Source organism: Elephas maximus, chromosome 1, assembly GCF_024166365.1.
Source record: "Elephas maximus indicus isolate mEleMax1 chromosome 1, mEleMax1 primary haplotype, whole genome shotgun sequence".
In the NCBI taxonomy this organism is placed as follows: domain Eukaryota; kingdom Metazoa; phylum Chordata; class Mammalia; order Proboscidea; family Elephantidae; genus Elephas; species Elephas maximus.
The window spans coordinates 178,217,132-178,234,870 of record NC_064819.1 but is presented as its reverse complement, the minus strand read 5'-3'; the positions used below and the strand labels follow the sequence as shown (position 1 = coordinate 178,234,870).

At 39.9% G+C, this 17,739-nt stretch overlaps 1 protein-coding gene across 2 annotated transcripts in view; it reads left to right on the top strand.

Moving 5' to 3' along the window:
* LAMA4 (laminin subunit alpha 4) overlaps positions 1-17,739 on the top strand; it is a 151,347-nt gene that overhangs the window by 75,460 nt on the left and 58,148 nt on the right. For both annotated transcript variants that reach the window (XM_049899236.1, XM_049899232.1), the window contains exons 10-12: positions 5,236-5,347; positions 8,443-8,610; positions 11,514-11,707. In XM_049899236.1, coding sequence (XP_049755193.1) covers positions 5,236-5,347; positions 8,443-8,610; positions 11,514-11,707 — 474 coding nt within the window. The remainder of the gene's footprint in view (positions 1-5,235; positions 5,348-8,442; positions 8,611-11,513; positions 11,708-17,739) is intronic.

The following is a 17,739-nucleotide window of genomic DNA, read 5'->3' as shown; positions in this document are numbered from 1 at the left end:
CACTCCTCAGAGCCTGGAGGAAAAACACCCAGTCTCCGTGCTGCCCCTCGCTGCCTGGGTCTCAAAGGTGCACTGCAGCATCCTGAGTCACAGGGCCCAGTCTCCCAGGTCTGGCTCAGGACGGCGCTGCACCACCCCCTCCACTTCTCCATCTCCTCTACCTCTGCTTCCCTCCCTACTGCTTCAGCCACAGCAAAAGCAACCTGCAAAAAGACCCTTGGGACTGGCTAGAAAGCAGGTCATCTCCACACATCAAAAGCATCTGAGCCCATCCCTGGTCTTGCGAAAAAGGCAGAACGAAAATAAGTATGTGTTTCAATTTCATGACCGTTAATGAACACCTAGTCCATAACAGTAACCACCCTTGAAATGGGAGTCCTGGGTGGTGCAAACATTTAAAGCACTCAGCAGCCTAACTGGAAGAAAAGTTAGAGGTTCAAGTGCACCCAGAGGTGCCTCGAAAGAAAGGCCTAGCAATATACTTCTGAAAAACCAGCCATTGAAAACCCCATGGAGCATGTTCTACTCTGACATATGTAGGGTCGCCATGAGTCAGAATCAATTTGAAGGCAACTGGTTTTAAACTGGTCCTTGAAATGAATATAATAAGACTCCTTCGCTCAAGGAGCTCACAGCCCAGTAGAGGAAGCAGATATGTAAAAAATAACCATAACACAGCATTTAATAATAGAGGTATGGTACAGGCTGAATAGCTAAGTCTAAGGAAGAAATGGTTAACTCTTGCAGCGGGAGTGCATTAGAGGCGACTTTTCAGAGAAGGTGCTGCTTGAACTATGTATTGAAGAATGACTAGGAATATATCGTTTACTTCCAAGCAAGGGAAAAGTACTATAAAAGCACAGAAATGTGAAGCAACACCGTGTGTTCTTGGGTCTAGAAGAACTCTGGCTTTGGCCTTGCAGAAGATTAATCATACAGCACAGAATAGGAGATAATGCTGAAAAAGTTCTGAGGCCAGATCATGAAGAATCCCCCAGGAATTGGGACTTCATCCTCTGGACTTTGGAAGTTATTGGAGTGTTTACCTAAAACATTGACCTGATCGGCTTTCCACTTCAGAACCATTCCTGTGCAATATGGATGATAGACTGATGAGTGAAGACTCTGAGAAGAGGAAAGCCAGTTAGGAAAACTGATACAGTCAGTAGTCTAGACAAGAGAATCGCTGGTTGCCTTCATCTGCAAAGAATTTACGGTGAATGGAGATGAACTGAGACTGAGGTAGTGAGGATGAGGAAGAAAGGACAAAATGGCAAAACCAACAAACAAGGTTTGGTAACCATTTGAATGTGAAGAGTGGCAAGGAGGGAATCTCTGGCTTGGAGAAATGGATGACTCAGATTAAAAATAGAGAGTGAATTAGTCTGGATATTTTAACAGTGAAGTGTCTATGGAGATGTCCAGTGGGCAGTTAGAGATATAAGTCGGTAGCTCAGAAAAGAGATTATTTGGAAGGCATTAATGTTTAAAAGGAGCCCAGTGGCTCAGTGGTTAAGTGTTTGGCTGTTAGCTGAAAGGTCAGCAGTTAAAATCCACCAACTACTCCTTGAAAACCCTATGGGGCAGTACCACTCTGTCCTACAGGGTCGCTATGAGTCGGAATCAACTTGATGGCAACGGGTTTTTTTTTTTTTTAATTGTGCTTTAGGTGAAAGTTTACAGCTCAAGTTAATTTCGCATTCAAAAATTTGTACACATTGTTTTGTGACATTGGTGCAATCCCCACAATGTGACAGCACGCTCCCCCTTTCTGTCCCAGGTTCCTTGTGTCCATTCGTCCCATTCCTGTCCCTTCCTGCCTTCTCGTCCTGCTTTTGGACAGGAGTTGCCCATTTGGTCTCGTATATTTGATTGGACTAAGATGCACGTTCCTCACGTGTGTTTCATTTTAATGTTTGAAAACCAGTTGCCGTCAAGTTATTTCTGACTCATGGCCACACCATGTGTCAGAGTAGAACTGCGCTACATAGGTGGCGATCCAACAGAATGCAGAAATTATCGAAAAATATCGTTAATGTCACACGCAAGTAAAATTTTGCTGAAGATAATTCAAAAACAGCAGTACATCCACAGGGAACTGCCAGAAATTCAAGCCAGATTCAGAAGAGGACATGGAATGAGGGGATATCATTACTGATGTCGGAAGGGTCTTGGCTGGAAGCAGAGAATACTGGAAAGATATTTACCTGTGTTTTATTGACTATGCATAGTTATTTGGATCATAACAAATTATGGATAGCATTGTGAAGAATGAGGATTCCAGAACACTTAATTGTGCTCTTTTGGAACCTGTGCATAGACCAAGAGACAGTCATTTGATCAGAACAAGGGGACATTGAGTGGTTTAAAATCAGAAAAGGTGTGTGTCAGGGTTGTATCTTCTTACCATACTTATTCAAACTGTATGCTGAACAAATAATCCGAGAAGCTGGATTGTATGAAGAAGAATGTGGCATCGGAATTGGTGGAAGACTTAACAACCTGCAATATGCAGATGATACAACCTTGCTTGCCAAAAGTGAAGAGGGCTTGAAACACTTACCGATGAAGATCAAAGACTATAACTTTCAGTATGGATTACATCTCAACTTAAAAAAAAAGAAAACAAAAAATCTTTACAACTGGACCAGTAAGCAACATCATGATAAACGGAGAAAAGATTGAAGTTGTAAAGGGTTTCATTTTACTTGGATCTGCAGTCTACACCAAGCGAAGCAGCAGTCAGGAAATCAAATGACATATTGCATTGGACAAATCTGCTGCAAAGGACCTCATTTAGGTGTTCAAAAGCAAAGATGTCACTTTAAGGACTAAGGTGCACCTAACCCAAACCATGATATTTTTAATCACTTCATATGCATAACCAAAGAAGAATTGATGCCTTTGAAGTATAGTGTTGGCAAAGAACATTGAATATACAATGGACTGCCAGAAGAATGAACAAATCCATCTTGGAAGTATAGCCAGAATCTTCCTTAGAAGCAAGGATGGCAAAACTTCATCTCACATACTTTGGACATACAGTCAAGAGGGACCTGTCCCTAGAGAAGGACATCATGCTTGGTAAAGCAGAGGGTCAGGGAAAAAGAGGAAGACTCTCAACAAGATAGATTAAGACAGTGATTGCAATAATGGGCTAAAATATAGCAAAGATTGTAAGAATGGCGCAGGACCAGGCAATACTTCTTTCTCTTGTACATAAGGTCCCTATGAGTCGGAACTGACTCACCAGCACCTAGCAACATATGTACCTTGCCTTAAAAGTATATTACATATAAATAAATATACATAATAAATATATATAAAAAAAAAAAAAACACGTATATATGGAAACTCTGGTGGCATAGTGGTGAAGTGCTAAGGTCAGCAGTTGGAATCCACCAGCCACTCCTTGGAAACCCTATGGGGCATTTCTACTCTGTCCTGTAGGGTTGCTACAAGTCAGAATCGACTTGACGGCAGTGGGTTTATACATACATATATCTTACAATGCCCTCTGGTGTTGGTTGAAAAGAAAAGCCTTTTCTTAGAGATCTGACACCTTCAAGCTGCCTTTTCATTCTGCAGTTCAATGCTACCATATTAAGAAGGAAGTTAAATGAACATAGCAATAGCAGTGGGGCTTTTCCCTTGAAGAATGATGCCAAAGTAAATAATATGAGTATTTTACTTTGCAAATAGAACCCAATTTAAACTGCCTCAAATTTCAACTTGCTCAAAATTTTTAAATGTTTTAAATGTTTGCATCTATATTTTTTAATAAGGGATGGAAGAACAATATCAAGAATAAGATTCAGCTTATTCTCTGTATCATCTAATTTTAAGATGACTGTGAATATTATTTCTCAGAAAAAGCCAAGAGGAAGACTAGAATTGACTAGGAAGGAATGCGAAGACTCAGTTTAGTGAAGTGACTGATGGCCCCACTGATACTCCATAGGGAGCTTCACAACTCTAGGGCACTGCTTTGCATGGAGGGGCTCACAGACTGGCCCTAGACCCCCAGTGGCATCTGTTTGCTAGGATACCATTTCTGCATTCTCTTCCTTGATTGATCTTAGAGGTCTACTTGCTTGGATCATGCCTGGAAAGCATAAACATATTCCAGGTAAAATCCTGGAATATTTCTCTAGATAGAGCACAGGAGAAAGGGAGAAAGGTTTGAAAGCCCCTTGCCTGTCCTGGGGACACTGTACAATGGGTCTGTCAGCAATCTGTGTGGCCGATTATCCTGCAGCTCATTCAGGTACTGCAGTACTTTGTTACAGAGCTGAGTCAAAAAAAGCACCAAACAAGGTAAGCGGGCCATTACCAAATGCCAAGCTGAAGAGCCCCTCCTCCTCTAAATAGGACCCCTGAGACAGTCTAATGCCCAAAGGAAGTACCCGTCCCCACACTGCATACAGAGCAGTGTCCTGGCCTTGACCAATTTCCATGTTCATAGACCAGCTTCTGACCTTAACTACACATACACAAACACACACATACACATCCACACACCCCCTTTCTTCAGAAGCCACATTTCAGTTGGAATCTAATTTTGGCAAATACCACTTACTTGGAAGCTCCGAAAAAGAAGCTCCCAACTTGAGAGAAGGGAGCCGGCTTCTCAGAGAAGAGCTCCAGGCTCTCTGAGCCAAACCTGCATGAGCAGTTATTTGTACACAAGTGCCATCAATGTTGATGAGAATTTGGAATGAAGCACTGAGAATAGCATTCAGCCCAGTGAGCATAACCCTTTAAATCTCTGGGGTAATTCCATCTCAGCAGTGGTTGGACCACCCAGGAGCCGTTGAATGCATGAATCACATCAAGGTCTGCCTACTTTCTCAACAGTTTTCCTTGAAACTTTAAGCTCTTTAGTCAGTACAATGTCAAACTGATCAGCAGACATGGGTGATTTCCTAGTCTGGCATCTTGAGGTACAGTAGAAATTCAAAGGGTAAATGGCATATAAAATGCAACTGGTTTGAATAGTACTGTGACTGATAGCATAGCAATAGCATTTGATTTTAGAGCATTTTGTGATTCTAAGACTAGTCATCACATCAGCCTTCAAGCATGATTCCTGGGACCATTTTATATGTTAATAGAAGTTTCATATGCCAGGAAAATTTATGTTTATGCAATACTTATGCTCACCCAGCCCATATGTCTACATACAATGTGGCTTTCTCATAAATTTAATCTAGAGCTTACATGAATTATTTGTAGGAAAATCAAGCCTCAAGAAAGAGTCAACTGATTCAGAAGGAAACTGTGGATACCATTAACCATGCAACTCAGCTTGTCGAGCAAACCCACGATATGAGGGATAAAATCCAAGGTAAACATATTCTTTTCTGATTTCACTTAATGTAAAGGAAACAGTTATGTTATTAACAACAATGAAAATAGTGGCTACCATCAGCACTCACTATGTGCCAGGAACTGCTGTTAGAGTCTTATATGTTTAAACTTATATTAGATCTTCGAGTTTATCTAGGAATTCTGAACACTGGTATCTGCTGAATTTCAAGAATAAATGTACAGAATCATCCCCATTTCAGGCATTTCACAGAAGTGGGATGTCAGAATGCCTCTCCAGCAGAGAAAATTACATGCTATGGTTTCCCTAAAATGCAGTGGTTGAGTAGGAGTTACACAGCTTTCTCAGATATTTGCTGGGAAAACGTTGCTTAGTGAATGGCAGTAAACTGTCGGCTAATCTAAACCGTCATAAACTGTTTGGGTTTTTTGCTCTTTCCCAAGGACCAGGCGAGCAACATGCTCTGGGTCCCCAAGCCAGAAGAAGAGGGGAGAGACTGTGTGAGATTCCTTTGACCTAAACCACTGTGGCAGATTTTACCTTCCCTCTTGAAGGTTTATTTACTTGTGCTCTAACTCCTGATAAGTGCGGGCTGCATTTTGAAGAGTGTCTTAATAGCACACTGAACGCTGACCTTCCATTTACCAACAGAAAACAGGCGATTTCATTTGTTCTAAGATGGAGAAATTCCTTGGGCTGGAGCCTGCAAAGATACAGTATTTGTGTATTTCCATAGTTTTTATTATCCTATATATTAAAGGTTGGATGACAGCACCAAGTGTATCTCAGGGCACAATTGCAGTAAAACGATGCACAATGGAAGATTTGTATCTTTATTTGGAGATATCAGGGGCACACTCCAGGCAAAAGAATACATCAAGCCAGCAGTAATTATTTGCTGTGTTTCTTTTGCTGCCTCTAATACGCAATAAAAGCAAATGACATGCATTTCCAAACTCCCCAGTACCATCCTCACTATCGCATGTTCTTGCATTTACTGATAAACCGTTATTTTCCTATAGCATTTTAAACTGGCTATTGATTTATTCAAAAGTGAGATTGAACCTAGAAAATTAAATGACCTCATCCAATTAAGAAATAAATGCCTCTTTCGGCAGCAAATAAAGCCAGCATGCTAGAGAGCTATTCAGAGCAAATAATTGACCTTTGCTGTTACTATCCAAATTTTGACTCAAAGATGTTTCATTTGCGAAGAATCTGAAACTCTTTAAGTATGAGAAAGAATGGAAAAAAATGAAAAAGAAGTATAAATAGGAAACAATAATTTCCATCAGTTTTTACCTTTTAAAAATAATGTATAAACAATCCCAAAGACCAAAGGGAAAAATGTTGTCTACATTTTCTTCTATAATCTACACCAGGCATGACTAAAATAAAACAGGCCAAAACTGTAAATATAATAATTCAAAACCAGTTTCAGCTCATACTGTCCCTATACAGAGGACAGAGTAGAACTTTCCCAAAGGGTTTCGAAGGCAGACTGCCACATTTTTCTTTCGGGGAGCAGCTAGTGGGTTTGAACCACAAACCTTTCAGTTAGCAGCTGAGCACTTTAGCCACTGTGCCACCAGGGCTCCTTCATAAGTATAATACTTGCATCTGCATTTCAAGTGCTAGAGCTGTGGGGGAAAAAATCTTTATTTCATTTATTTCAGTGTTTAGTATTTTAGACTTTTACTTGAAAAGTGGAGGTTTAATCTCTTCATAGGTTTTTTTCCCCCCAGTGTATCTTATTTCCCTATAACATTCTTAGTAATATTTATAGCATTAACAACCGCTTCCCCCATTTATCTTCCTTCCTTTGGAATTCAGAAATGCTGTACAATACCAATGGTACGTCATTCATTATTCCCAACCATCTCTAACATAACTTCCGATGACCTTCAAGCTATTATTCATATAAAATACAACCCCGTATCATGGTTTGATTTATGTGACATCAGTGTTTGTTTACCCATCTTGTCTGGCCAACCACATAAAAAATAGATCATAGTAAACCACAGATGCACAATTTCTTTTATGCCAGGAAGATAAAATGCTTCCTCCCATAGCTGCCATAGGACAAGGTGGCACTAACATAATTTTCTTCTGATCATATACAGCAGAAAGAGGGGGTCAGAGAACAATCCCGCTTTGCTATTATTTAGACAAGTCATTTAATTCCTCCAAGCCTCAGTAGTTCCTTTCAGTTCTAAATTTCTTCATCCTACTTATGGAAGTGGGGTGAAAACGACCCCAGAGTCAATATGGGCCAGTTTTGACAAGAGGCATACGCAGAAGGCAAATAGCAATTGGCAAAAGCCAAATATTTATGAGTAAAAACTCACATCATACTATAACAAATTCCTATTTTATAACCACCCGCTGTTGTCAAGTTGATTCCGACTCATAGTGACCCTATAGGACAGAGTAGAACTTCCCCATAGAGTTTCCAAGGAGCACCTGGTAGATTTGAACTGCCAACCTTTTGGTTAGTAGCCATAGCACTTAACCACTACACCACCAGGGTTTCCATTTTACAACCAGTAGGTAAATTAACCTGAAAACCTCACTTGAATGGCTGTCAACATGTTTTCATTTTGGCTTAGAGCCTTGCTCCAATTCTTGGCTAAAATAAAATTAATACCCACAAAGCATCTTACACATGACAGGAGATACCTCAAAAAAATCTTCTGCAAGTTAAGTATTTTATGTTAATAATAATAATAAAAAAAAACTTACCAAAGACCCCAAGATATGTGGACCTTGAATATTAAACTCTTCAAATCATGGAAGTAACTAGCTGTAGATGAAAGCAGGGCAGGTTTTATATTGGCCCCATTCCCATTCTGAAAACACCTCCTGGGAAGCAGGGAGGAGTGACTTCCCAGGTTTTACTTCTCTCTGGATGAAGCGATGATCTCCTATGCAGACACTGGTATTTGCAATGTGGATGCCAGTATACTGTCTTTGAATGAGCCTCTCTTCCTGTTTTAGGATCAGCCCTGCCCTTTGCCCACCAGCCTTCACTCCCCTGTGTCTTCCATAGCGTCACTATAAAATGCCTGGTTGTCTCTCTCTACTGTCTTAGTTCACCACATTCTTCCTTTCAGAGATCAACAACAAGATGCTGTATTATGGAGAGGAGCAGGAACTTAGCCCCGAGGAAATCTCTGAGAAGCTGGTATTGGCTCAGAAGATGCTTGAGGAGATTAGAGGCCGCCAACCATTCCTCACCCAACAGGAGCTCGTGGATGAGGAGGCAGACGAAGCCCATGAGCGTAGGTGTTTTCAACTTCTAGCTGACCCAGAAGATGTTTGCTTTCTTTGTGTATCTGGAAGAAGACACAAAGTCTACAGGACACTTGGTCCAAGGAGCCAGTTCCCAATATTCAGAGCAGGGGTAGATAAACCAGTTATGCGCAGTATGCACCGGTTTACAGTAAGCAAGGTACTCATGGGCTTACCTTTGACGTGCTGAAAACCAGGCGAAATTGTGCACTACGGATTAGTAAATAAACACAATTAAGCCTGTGTATACCTTGCTTTTTGGGTAATCCACCCTTGAATTTTCACAGCTATTTAGAATTTGTATGTGGCCTCGGGGAATCATTCAGGTCAGCTTGACTATATGAGCAAGAATTTTTAGATCCACGCCTAACCTTGAACTCTTGGATAATAGCTGAGAGCCCACAAGGAATCCTCAGAACTTTCACTCCTGTGGGAAAGATGTAGGAATATAGCATTTGGTCAAAATGCATAAATAGGGAAAGGAGAATTGAAGGAAAACAATTCCCAGAACGACAGTAAGAGAAATTTTCTCAAGAAGCCAGAAAAGCTCCAAGCCCAGCCACATTCATTCTGAGGGCTGTAGATCACTTTCAGTGTAGGTTTTTCTTATTTCACTTGAGCCAACATGTATTTATTTCCTCTGCATGTCACAGTGCTGTATTTAGTAGGAGGCTTGCCAGGTCTATTTTTTTCTCAACTTCCCTCAGATTTTTGTTTCGTCTATTTTTTATTTTAATCTGTTCTCCTGTGGTTATTAACAGGAAACCCCTTAGAAAAACCTCAGAAGGACATGTGTACTGGCCCTGTGTCAGGAGGAATGGTGGATAAGCTGTGTTTCATTCTGCAGAGGCCCTAGAAGAACAGAAACCAGGGCAAAAGGAAGTGGAAGCAGGGCTGGAGTGGAGCAGAGTGGAGGTCAACCCTGGGACTGCATTAAGAAAACTAACATGGTGTATGAGACCGGAGACATCTCAGAACCCAACCAAGGAATGTGTGCAGTTACAGGAAATCCCCTAGGCCAAGGATTCTTTACTGAGGTCCAGAAAGTTTGTAAACTTGGATAGGGAACAAATTACTTCTTTATTTTCTCTAACTTCCAATTGAAATTTGTTTCCTGTGATGATGAATGTAGACATCTAACCATAGTAGTGTTATCAAACTTATGATTTGGTCCCTGTATTTGTTATCAATTAATGCCTAATAAGCCACCCCAAAGATACTGGTTTAAAACGATAACCATTTATTTGCTCATGATTTCATGGGTGAACAATTTGGGATGGGCTTAACCTGGACAGTTTGGCTCACTCACATGCTTGGGGCTTAGCTGGGATGTCTGGTCTTCTCTCTCCAAGTGGAGCCTTGCTCTCAAGGAGGCTAGCACGCCTCGTTCATGGGAGCATTCCAAAAAGGCAAAAATGGAAACTGCAAGGTCTCCTGAGGCCTAGGTTCAAAACTCAACAATGTCACTCCTATCCTGATCAGCCTAGATTCAGGGGATAAGGAAAGAGACCACACATCTTGATGGGAGGAGCTGCAAAGTATTTGTGGCATTTTTAATCCAAGCAATCAATTTAAAAAAAAAAAAAAATTACAGATATGCATATCACATTTTAGCTGTTGCTAACATCTCACAGCATTGTTTAAACTCATTGATAATTCAACATTATGGTAGTTATTAGGCCCACCCCTACATCTTGTTGTTTAATGCTTTAGCAAAGAACATATATTATTATTATTTTGCCAAATTTTTTTTTAGTATATTACTCTCCTTTTTAATCCAATGCATTTTTTTTTAATGTATTTTAAAACATTGTAAGAAGGGATTTATGGGCTTCACTGGATTTCAAAGGGACAAATGGCAAAAACAGGGTTAAGAATGCCAGCATTAGGTCATTTTCCTATGGTTGTCCCTATCAACTTCTGCTAATAATTATTATGGCTACTCTAGAAGAGGAACATTCTTGACATAGAGACATATATATTATGGTATCAAGTATATAAAGTTTTAGAAACAGGAAGGACCAGAGAAGAATCTCAGGCTCTTGCCCATTTCTGAGTCAGGATGAGGCCACCATCTGGAAGCTGGAGCTTTAATGTCACAGCGGATGTTCTAACTTCCTTGTCTAGTTTGGAATTCAATGAGACTGCCCTGGGGAAATGGAACCAATCGTCTCTCACGTAGCCACCTTCAGCCTAGTGAATGCAATTTCAGCCCCTTTCTTTACTCAGCCATGAACATGGATCTTCTGCTCACAGCGATAAAAGAAAATGCAAAGCCTCAACAGAACAGATTGATATTCCCTAAACCCATAGTCATTGCCTGTGCTTTTTGAGCAAACAATAAAGACACATACACAGTTTAAGAATATTTTATTATTGTCATTTAATCTTCCTTCTGCCCAAAATAATGCTTTGGGTTTGACCTAAAGGAGCTAACTAAAAATGACTGCCTGGAGAGAACACAGAAAATGAGTAGTTATAAACATCATTTTCCCTTATTATTGAAAAGATAATTTTTGTTATTTTTAATAATAAAAGCTATAGTATATCCAAGTCCTCTTTATATAGTAAAATTATTAAAACCTGGGCAATAAGAAGCATAGTATAATGACATAGTTTCCATCTAAGGCATAATAATCTCAACAGGAACATAAGCAAACTTTTCTTCTAGCTTACCAATGGCTCCCAAACCCTGCAAAATAGCATTTTTACTTCAAATGTAAACCATGAGGCTACTTTTGTGAAAAACAGCTACAATTTCCATTGCTAAAGACTCGAGGGTTCGGGGTTTTTAAAGAAGAGAAGCCACAGCCTGATTAAGTCCACACCACTGCTAAATGCTGGGAGGGGACAAAGAAGCCCAGGCTGAGTTTCTGTCACCTTTTCTTCCCAGTGTTGAGCCAGGCTGAGAATTGGCAGCGGCTGCACAACGATACCCGCTCCCTGTTTCCTGTTGTCCTGGAGCAGCTGGATGACTACAATGCTAAGTTGTCAGACCTCCAGGAATCGCTTAACCAGGCCCTTGACCATGTCAGAGACACTGAAGACATGAACAGGGCCACGGCGGCCAGCCAGCGGGACCACGAGGTACAGTGGACACTATACCCGTTGCCACCAAGTTGATTTCGATTCATGGTGACCTTTTGGTTAGCAGCAGTTGAGCACTTAACCACTGCACCACCCATAAAGGCATTTTCATGCATGGACAACATGAAGTTTCATCAAAAAGGGACAGTTGGTATAAATTTTGTGAAATATTGGTGCAGCTAAATGTTTATATTTTTAAAATATTGGTACATTTGTTGCTGATGTAATTTGCTAATATAAGTGTGTGTGCCTAATAGCAAGTTGAAACTATTATCATTGTTTAGCTCTTGCACTGATAAGAGTGCAGTTATTCTTAGTGCTTGTGTCTGTGTGTACGGATGCATTGTTCTTGCAAATGGTAAGCAATGTACTATTTCTATACATAACTGTTTTTTACTGAGAGCACTACAACACCAAAGCAGCCTAGAACCATGTTCCTTGGAAGGGTATGTGTAAGTTTTAGAAAAGTAGGATAAACAAATCAAATATCCTGCAGAGAGAGGCAAACTAATTTAACGCCATGCAAATACAAAGATGTGACAAAAAATCCCAGGCATGGTCATAACACGCAAAGGAAATCATCTCTGTGAGGCCAAGATTCGCGCATGCACACACCTACAGGGGTGAGAACTGGTGGTGGTTATGTGTCCACTCCAAGCAGAATAACACCATTCTATTCCCAAGAGAGGATTCAGAGCATTGAATTAAGAGAGAAACAACCATAGCAGGGGTTCACAGGTGAAAACTGAGAACCTTCCACCTTCAGTACTAAGGGAAGTGGACCTGCCAACCCCAACCAGTCCTTGTAGGACAAAGGCAACCAACAGTACGCAGGAGATCCTAGCCAAAGCAGAACTGTTCCCTTAACTACAGGAAGTAAAGTTTCATACCTAGAAAAAAAAAAAGACCAGTCATTTATTAAAGGACCCCTTCTTCCTCTACACTAACGCAGCTCTTAGTGGCTGTACCCCTGGAATGATCAACAAGCTTCAACACCCAACTCCTTGCCGGTGAGTTGATTCCAACTCGCGGTGACTGCATGTGTTACAAAGTAGAACTGTTGCTGTAGGGTTTTCTTCACTGTAATTTTAACAGAAGTAGATCTCCAGAACTTTCTTCCACCCTACCACTGGGTGAGTTCAAACTGTCAACCTTTAAATTAGTAGCTGAAAGCAAACCATTTGTGCCACTCAGGGACCTGTCATTACTTACCGCCCTACCTACCTACCTGTTGCCATCGAATTGATTCCAACTCAGAGCAACCCTGTAGGACAGAGTAGAACCGCCCCATAGCATTTCTAAGGAGCGGCTGGTGGATTCGAATTGCTGACCTTTTGGTTAGCAGCTGTAGCACTTAACCACTACACCACCAGCGTTTCCTTATTACTTACTACTAGAGGTAAACAGTGTGTAGTTTTCATTTCAGACTGAGTTGTCAGTCTCAGCAAAATGCTTTAGGTCTTCTACACAAAGACCCACGGCAGAGAACACATGCAAGCACATTGTGTGCTAACATGTTCAGTTCTCTACTGATATTAAAAAAAAAAAAATCCAAATCCATTGCCCTTGAGTCAATTCCGACTCTTAGCAATTGTATGGACAGAATAGAACTGCCTCATAAGGCTTCCCAGGATGTAGTCTTTACAGAAGCAGACTGCCACATCTTTCTCCCATGTCTCTATTGATATGTCAAAAAAAAAAAACCCTACTGCCATCAAGTCCATTCTGACTCATAGTGACCCCATAGGATTTCTAAGGCTATAAATCTCTACAGAAGCAGCTGGTGGTTTTGAACTGCCAACCTTTCAGTTAGCAGTCAATTGCTTTAACCACGGTGCCCCAGGGCTCCTTGATGATTCCAGTTCTAAAAGAGGATGATTGCCAAAATATCTTTTAATTAAACTTTTCTTAGGGACAGTTTTTATTTAAACTTCATGTAGGAATTTGGCATTTTCATGGTTCAGACAGATGGTAAGCCTCATTTGGTTTTGCTAAACAGACTTTTTTTACTGAGTACAAATGAACAGTGTGACCGAGATTTCAGTAAGATAACAACATGGTGTTGAGGCATTTTAAAGCCCTGCTCAGTCTCAGTTCTCCTTCCTCTTCCACACCTCCGGAGGTTGGCATTAGCCACAGGTCCACCCCTTTTGCTCTCATGCCCTCCCTCTATAACTTCACCTACTCTCACCACTTCAGTTCTTGAAAGGGATTTGTGAGTCTAAATGCTTATCCATAACTTCTCCCCATTGAGCAACTTTCATACTGGTATCTGCCTGTAGGAATTGCCACATAGCTGTGCCCTGCTTTTTACCTACTAAAATCATTGTTTTCTTCTATCTCCCCTTCCAAATTTCTCCTTTCCTGTTGGACTAGAAACTGGAGGCATCTTCTCTCCCTCGCAAGTCACCAGGCTCCAAGTCAGCCCCTCTGTCACAACAGTTCTGTCTTGGGACAATTCTCCTGCTCTTATAGCCTCACCTGTGAATGGTTTCATTGGCTTCCTTGCTGGGCTCCCTGACTTCTTACCCCCTTTGTATTACTGCCAGATGAGATTTCCTAAGGTACCTTCCATTGTATAAAAAATATATGATAAACCTTTTTTGAAAGGCTTCAATGACTTCTAACTTAAGAAAGGTAAATTGCCCAATCATTCATGATCTGAGGCCACCCATTGTTTCAGTGGTGTTTCCTGGATCCCCTACAAAACCTGCTTCCCAGCCAAAGGAGATCATGCATTTTCTTCCTGCTTTCCCTTGCTTATGGTGTGTCCTTTGCTCATCGTCTACATCTATACCTAATTCTGCCTAGCCTTGAAGATCTAGATTAAATTTCTCCCTCCATAGAGTACCTTACCTACTTACTGAAGTCCCCAGTAACAGTTACTCTCAAGTTTGTTCCAATTCATAATGACATCATGTGTGTCAGAGTAGAATTGTGCTCTATAGGGTTTTCAATGTCTGTGACCTTTTGGAAGTAGATCGCCAGGCCTTTCTTCTGAGGTGCCTCTGGGTGGATTCAAATGACTAATCTTTCAGTGAGTAGCCCAGCACTTAAATGTTTGTGCCACCAGGAACTCAAGCCCAGTGGTTCTGAATTTTTTTTTTTTTTTTTTTTGCAGTCTTGTATCCTTTTGAGAATTCAGTGAAAACTGTGAAATACACATACATACACACACATCCTGGCCAGGGAAAAGTAAATGTGCACTCATTCATACACACAAGTTTGGTGGACATGTTCAGGTAGACCATCTTAACCCCAAGTTAAGAACACTGCCCACCAGAAAGGACCCCTTCTTCCTCTACTTTAGTGCAGCCCTCGTAGCCGCACCCCTGGAATGATCACCAAGCTTCATCACACTGGGCATATATTCTGCTATTTCCATTCAGCATTAATTGCTGAATGTGGTGTGGTGTACCGTGTGTGTGTGCGTGTGTGGTCTGCATTTAAGCTCCCCATTAGATTGTAAACATCCGGAAGGCAGGACTTCTGCCTTGCACAAATGATATCGTTTTAGCACCTACACAATGTCTTGCATGAGTTACAATTGTTGCTGAACGGATGTATGGATAAACGCAGGAAGCACTCTCCAGCAATACAGAAGTAGTTTATGTGTTCTGGTTATTATTGATTATAAATTTTCTTTTCAAATTAACTGAAATATCTAAATTGCCAAGCCATGCTATTAGTATTCTTTGTGTACTTTTGTATAAGGTCATGAAACTTTAATTTCTTCCAATATAATTTAAAGCCAAACCTTACATTGGTATAGTAGTCTTTCCTAGGACAAATTGGTTTGAATGGATCTGATTTTTTTGGAATTGGACTGTTTTAGAAAACAAACTTGAGTATTTTAATTTCATATTACAGCATGGTTTAGAAAAGAATAACACCAAAATGTCAGTCTTTATACAAAACCAAGAGTAATCCCATAGATTAATCACTTTGATGCCTACAAACAATAATCACCCAACTAATAATTACATTATTTATTTCATCATCTACCTCCACTCCCACAGGGTAACAGAATAATGAAAGTCTTCATCAGGTGAATATAGGGTTCTGTATTTTAAAAGTAGATAAAATAATTTTTAGAATGTACTGCTTAGGGATTTTCGTAAACCAAAACTCTGCTTTCCCAGGATTGTTCCAATCATTTTTTTTTTAAGGACCATAAAACTTTTTTTTTTTTTGCATATGTTAAATGGATGCTGAAGTATGCTGAATAGTGCTAATTGTGTCATTTTTAACAATTATTGGTTTTCAAAACTTCTTTTGTTCAAGGTGACCATCTTTCTCTGGGAATATCGTTATTTGTTTCAAAGCTAACTTTATTCTCTTCCGTTTAATGAAGTATATGACAAGTGGAGGAAACCCTGTAACTTGAAGTATATCATTTTCTAGCTACTGCAAATAAGCTTATCACACAGTGCTGCTAACTCACCACTTTGAAGTTTGGCCATGACTTCAGGGTATTAGGAACTATTCCCTTAAGGCAACCTGACACAAGAGCTTACAGAAGGGATCATATCTGAAACCCTATAAAAGGAAAACTGCTGTTAGAGCTAAATAACACCAACCTTTTTTTTTTTTTTCAATTCTCTTCCTTTACATACTTTAACACACATATTTTACATTGCTGCTTTTTTGTAGAGTTGCATAAGTAACTTTCTTCTGTGGACATAAGAAAATTTAACTTCAGATAGGCTTGGTGGATACAGAGGGAAAATTTATCTTTTTTTTTTTTTTTAATGTTCTTAACGTTAAAAACCAAAAACCAAACCCAGTGCTGTTGAGTCAATTCCGACTCATAGTGACCCTATAGGACAGAGTAGAACTGTCCCATAAAGTTTCCAAGGAGCTCCTGGCGGATTCGAACTGTTGATGCTTTGGTTAGCAACCGTAGCACTTAAACACTACGCCACCAGGGTTACATTAAGGAGGTTAAAATCTGATTATTTGCTGTCCCTAGACCTGTGGCTTCCCATATAGCAAAGTATTTGGAGAAGATGGGTTCCATTCTTCCTTTACCCTAAATCAGAAAAGACTCCAGGAGTAAGAAAAGGCATTGAGATGAACTTCGAAAGTTTTAAAGTATTTTCTTTCAGATCTAAGCTTCTATAATGGTTTCTATGATATCCTAGATTATACTCTAATATAAATTTCAATTCTCATTTAAATTGTCATTTCCAATGTAACTTGTTACAATTCATTTTTTACTCAAATTGTAAAATGTGCCTTTTACTTTTCTTCCTAAAATTTCATCCTTTTTTGCTTTCAAACTCGGAGCTCATTTGCAGTCTTACTACATTTCCTTAGAATCAGAACATCCTTGCCTCCAGAACCCAAACGTGAAGGTAGAAATTAAAGTATTCGTCAAAGAATATGCTAGCATGTGAGCAAAAATATATCAGCACTTGTGGAATTTCTCTGTTCAAAAAGTCTGATCATCTAACATAAAGAGCTCAGAGCAGTATGAAGCAAGATTACAATTTTATTTTTTCATAATAGGGTCAAAGATCCCTAGTGATGTAATGGTTAAGTGCTCAGCTGCTAATCAAAAGGTCAGCAGTTCAAACCCACCAGCTGCTCTGTGGGAAAAAAAACTTGGCAATCTGTTCCCATGAAGATTTCGGTCTAGAAAACGCTATGGGGTAGTTCTACACTGTCCTATAAGGTTGCTATGTGTCAGAATTGACTCAAAGGCACATAATAGGGTTATTTTAATTTTTTTTAAAGAACATTAAGGTTATTTTGTACATGCTTTGTTGTTCTTAAAATAGATTATTTTTGCCTGTCCCAAAGTTAGCATTCTATAAATGTTTTTTGAATTAATGATACAATTATATATAAATATAGAGAGACATATAAAATATATAAATATATGAATAATTATATAAGGACTCCCTGGGTGGTGAAAATGGTTAACACTCTCAGCTGCTAACCCAAAGGCTGGAGGTTCTAGTTAACCCAGAGACGCTTTGGAAGAAAAGTCTACTATCTAAATCCAAAAAACTAGCCATTGAAAACTC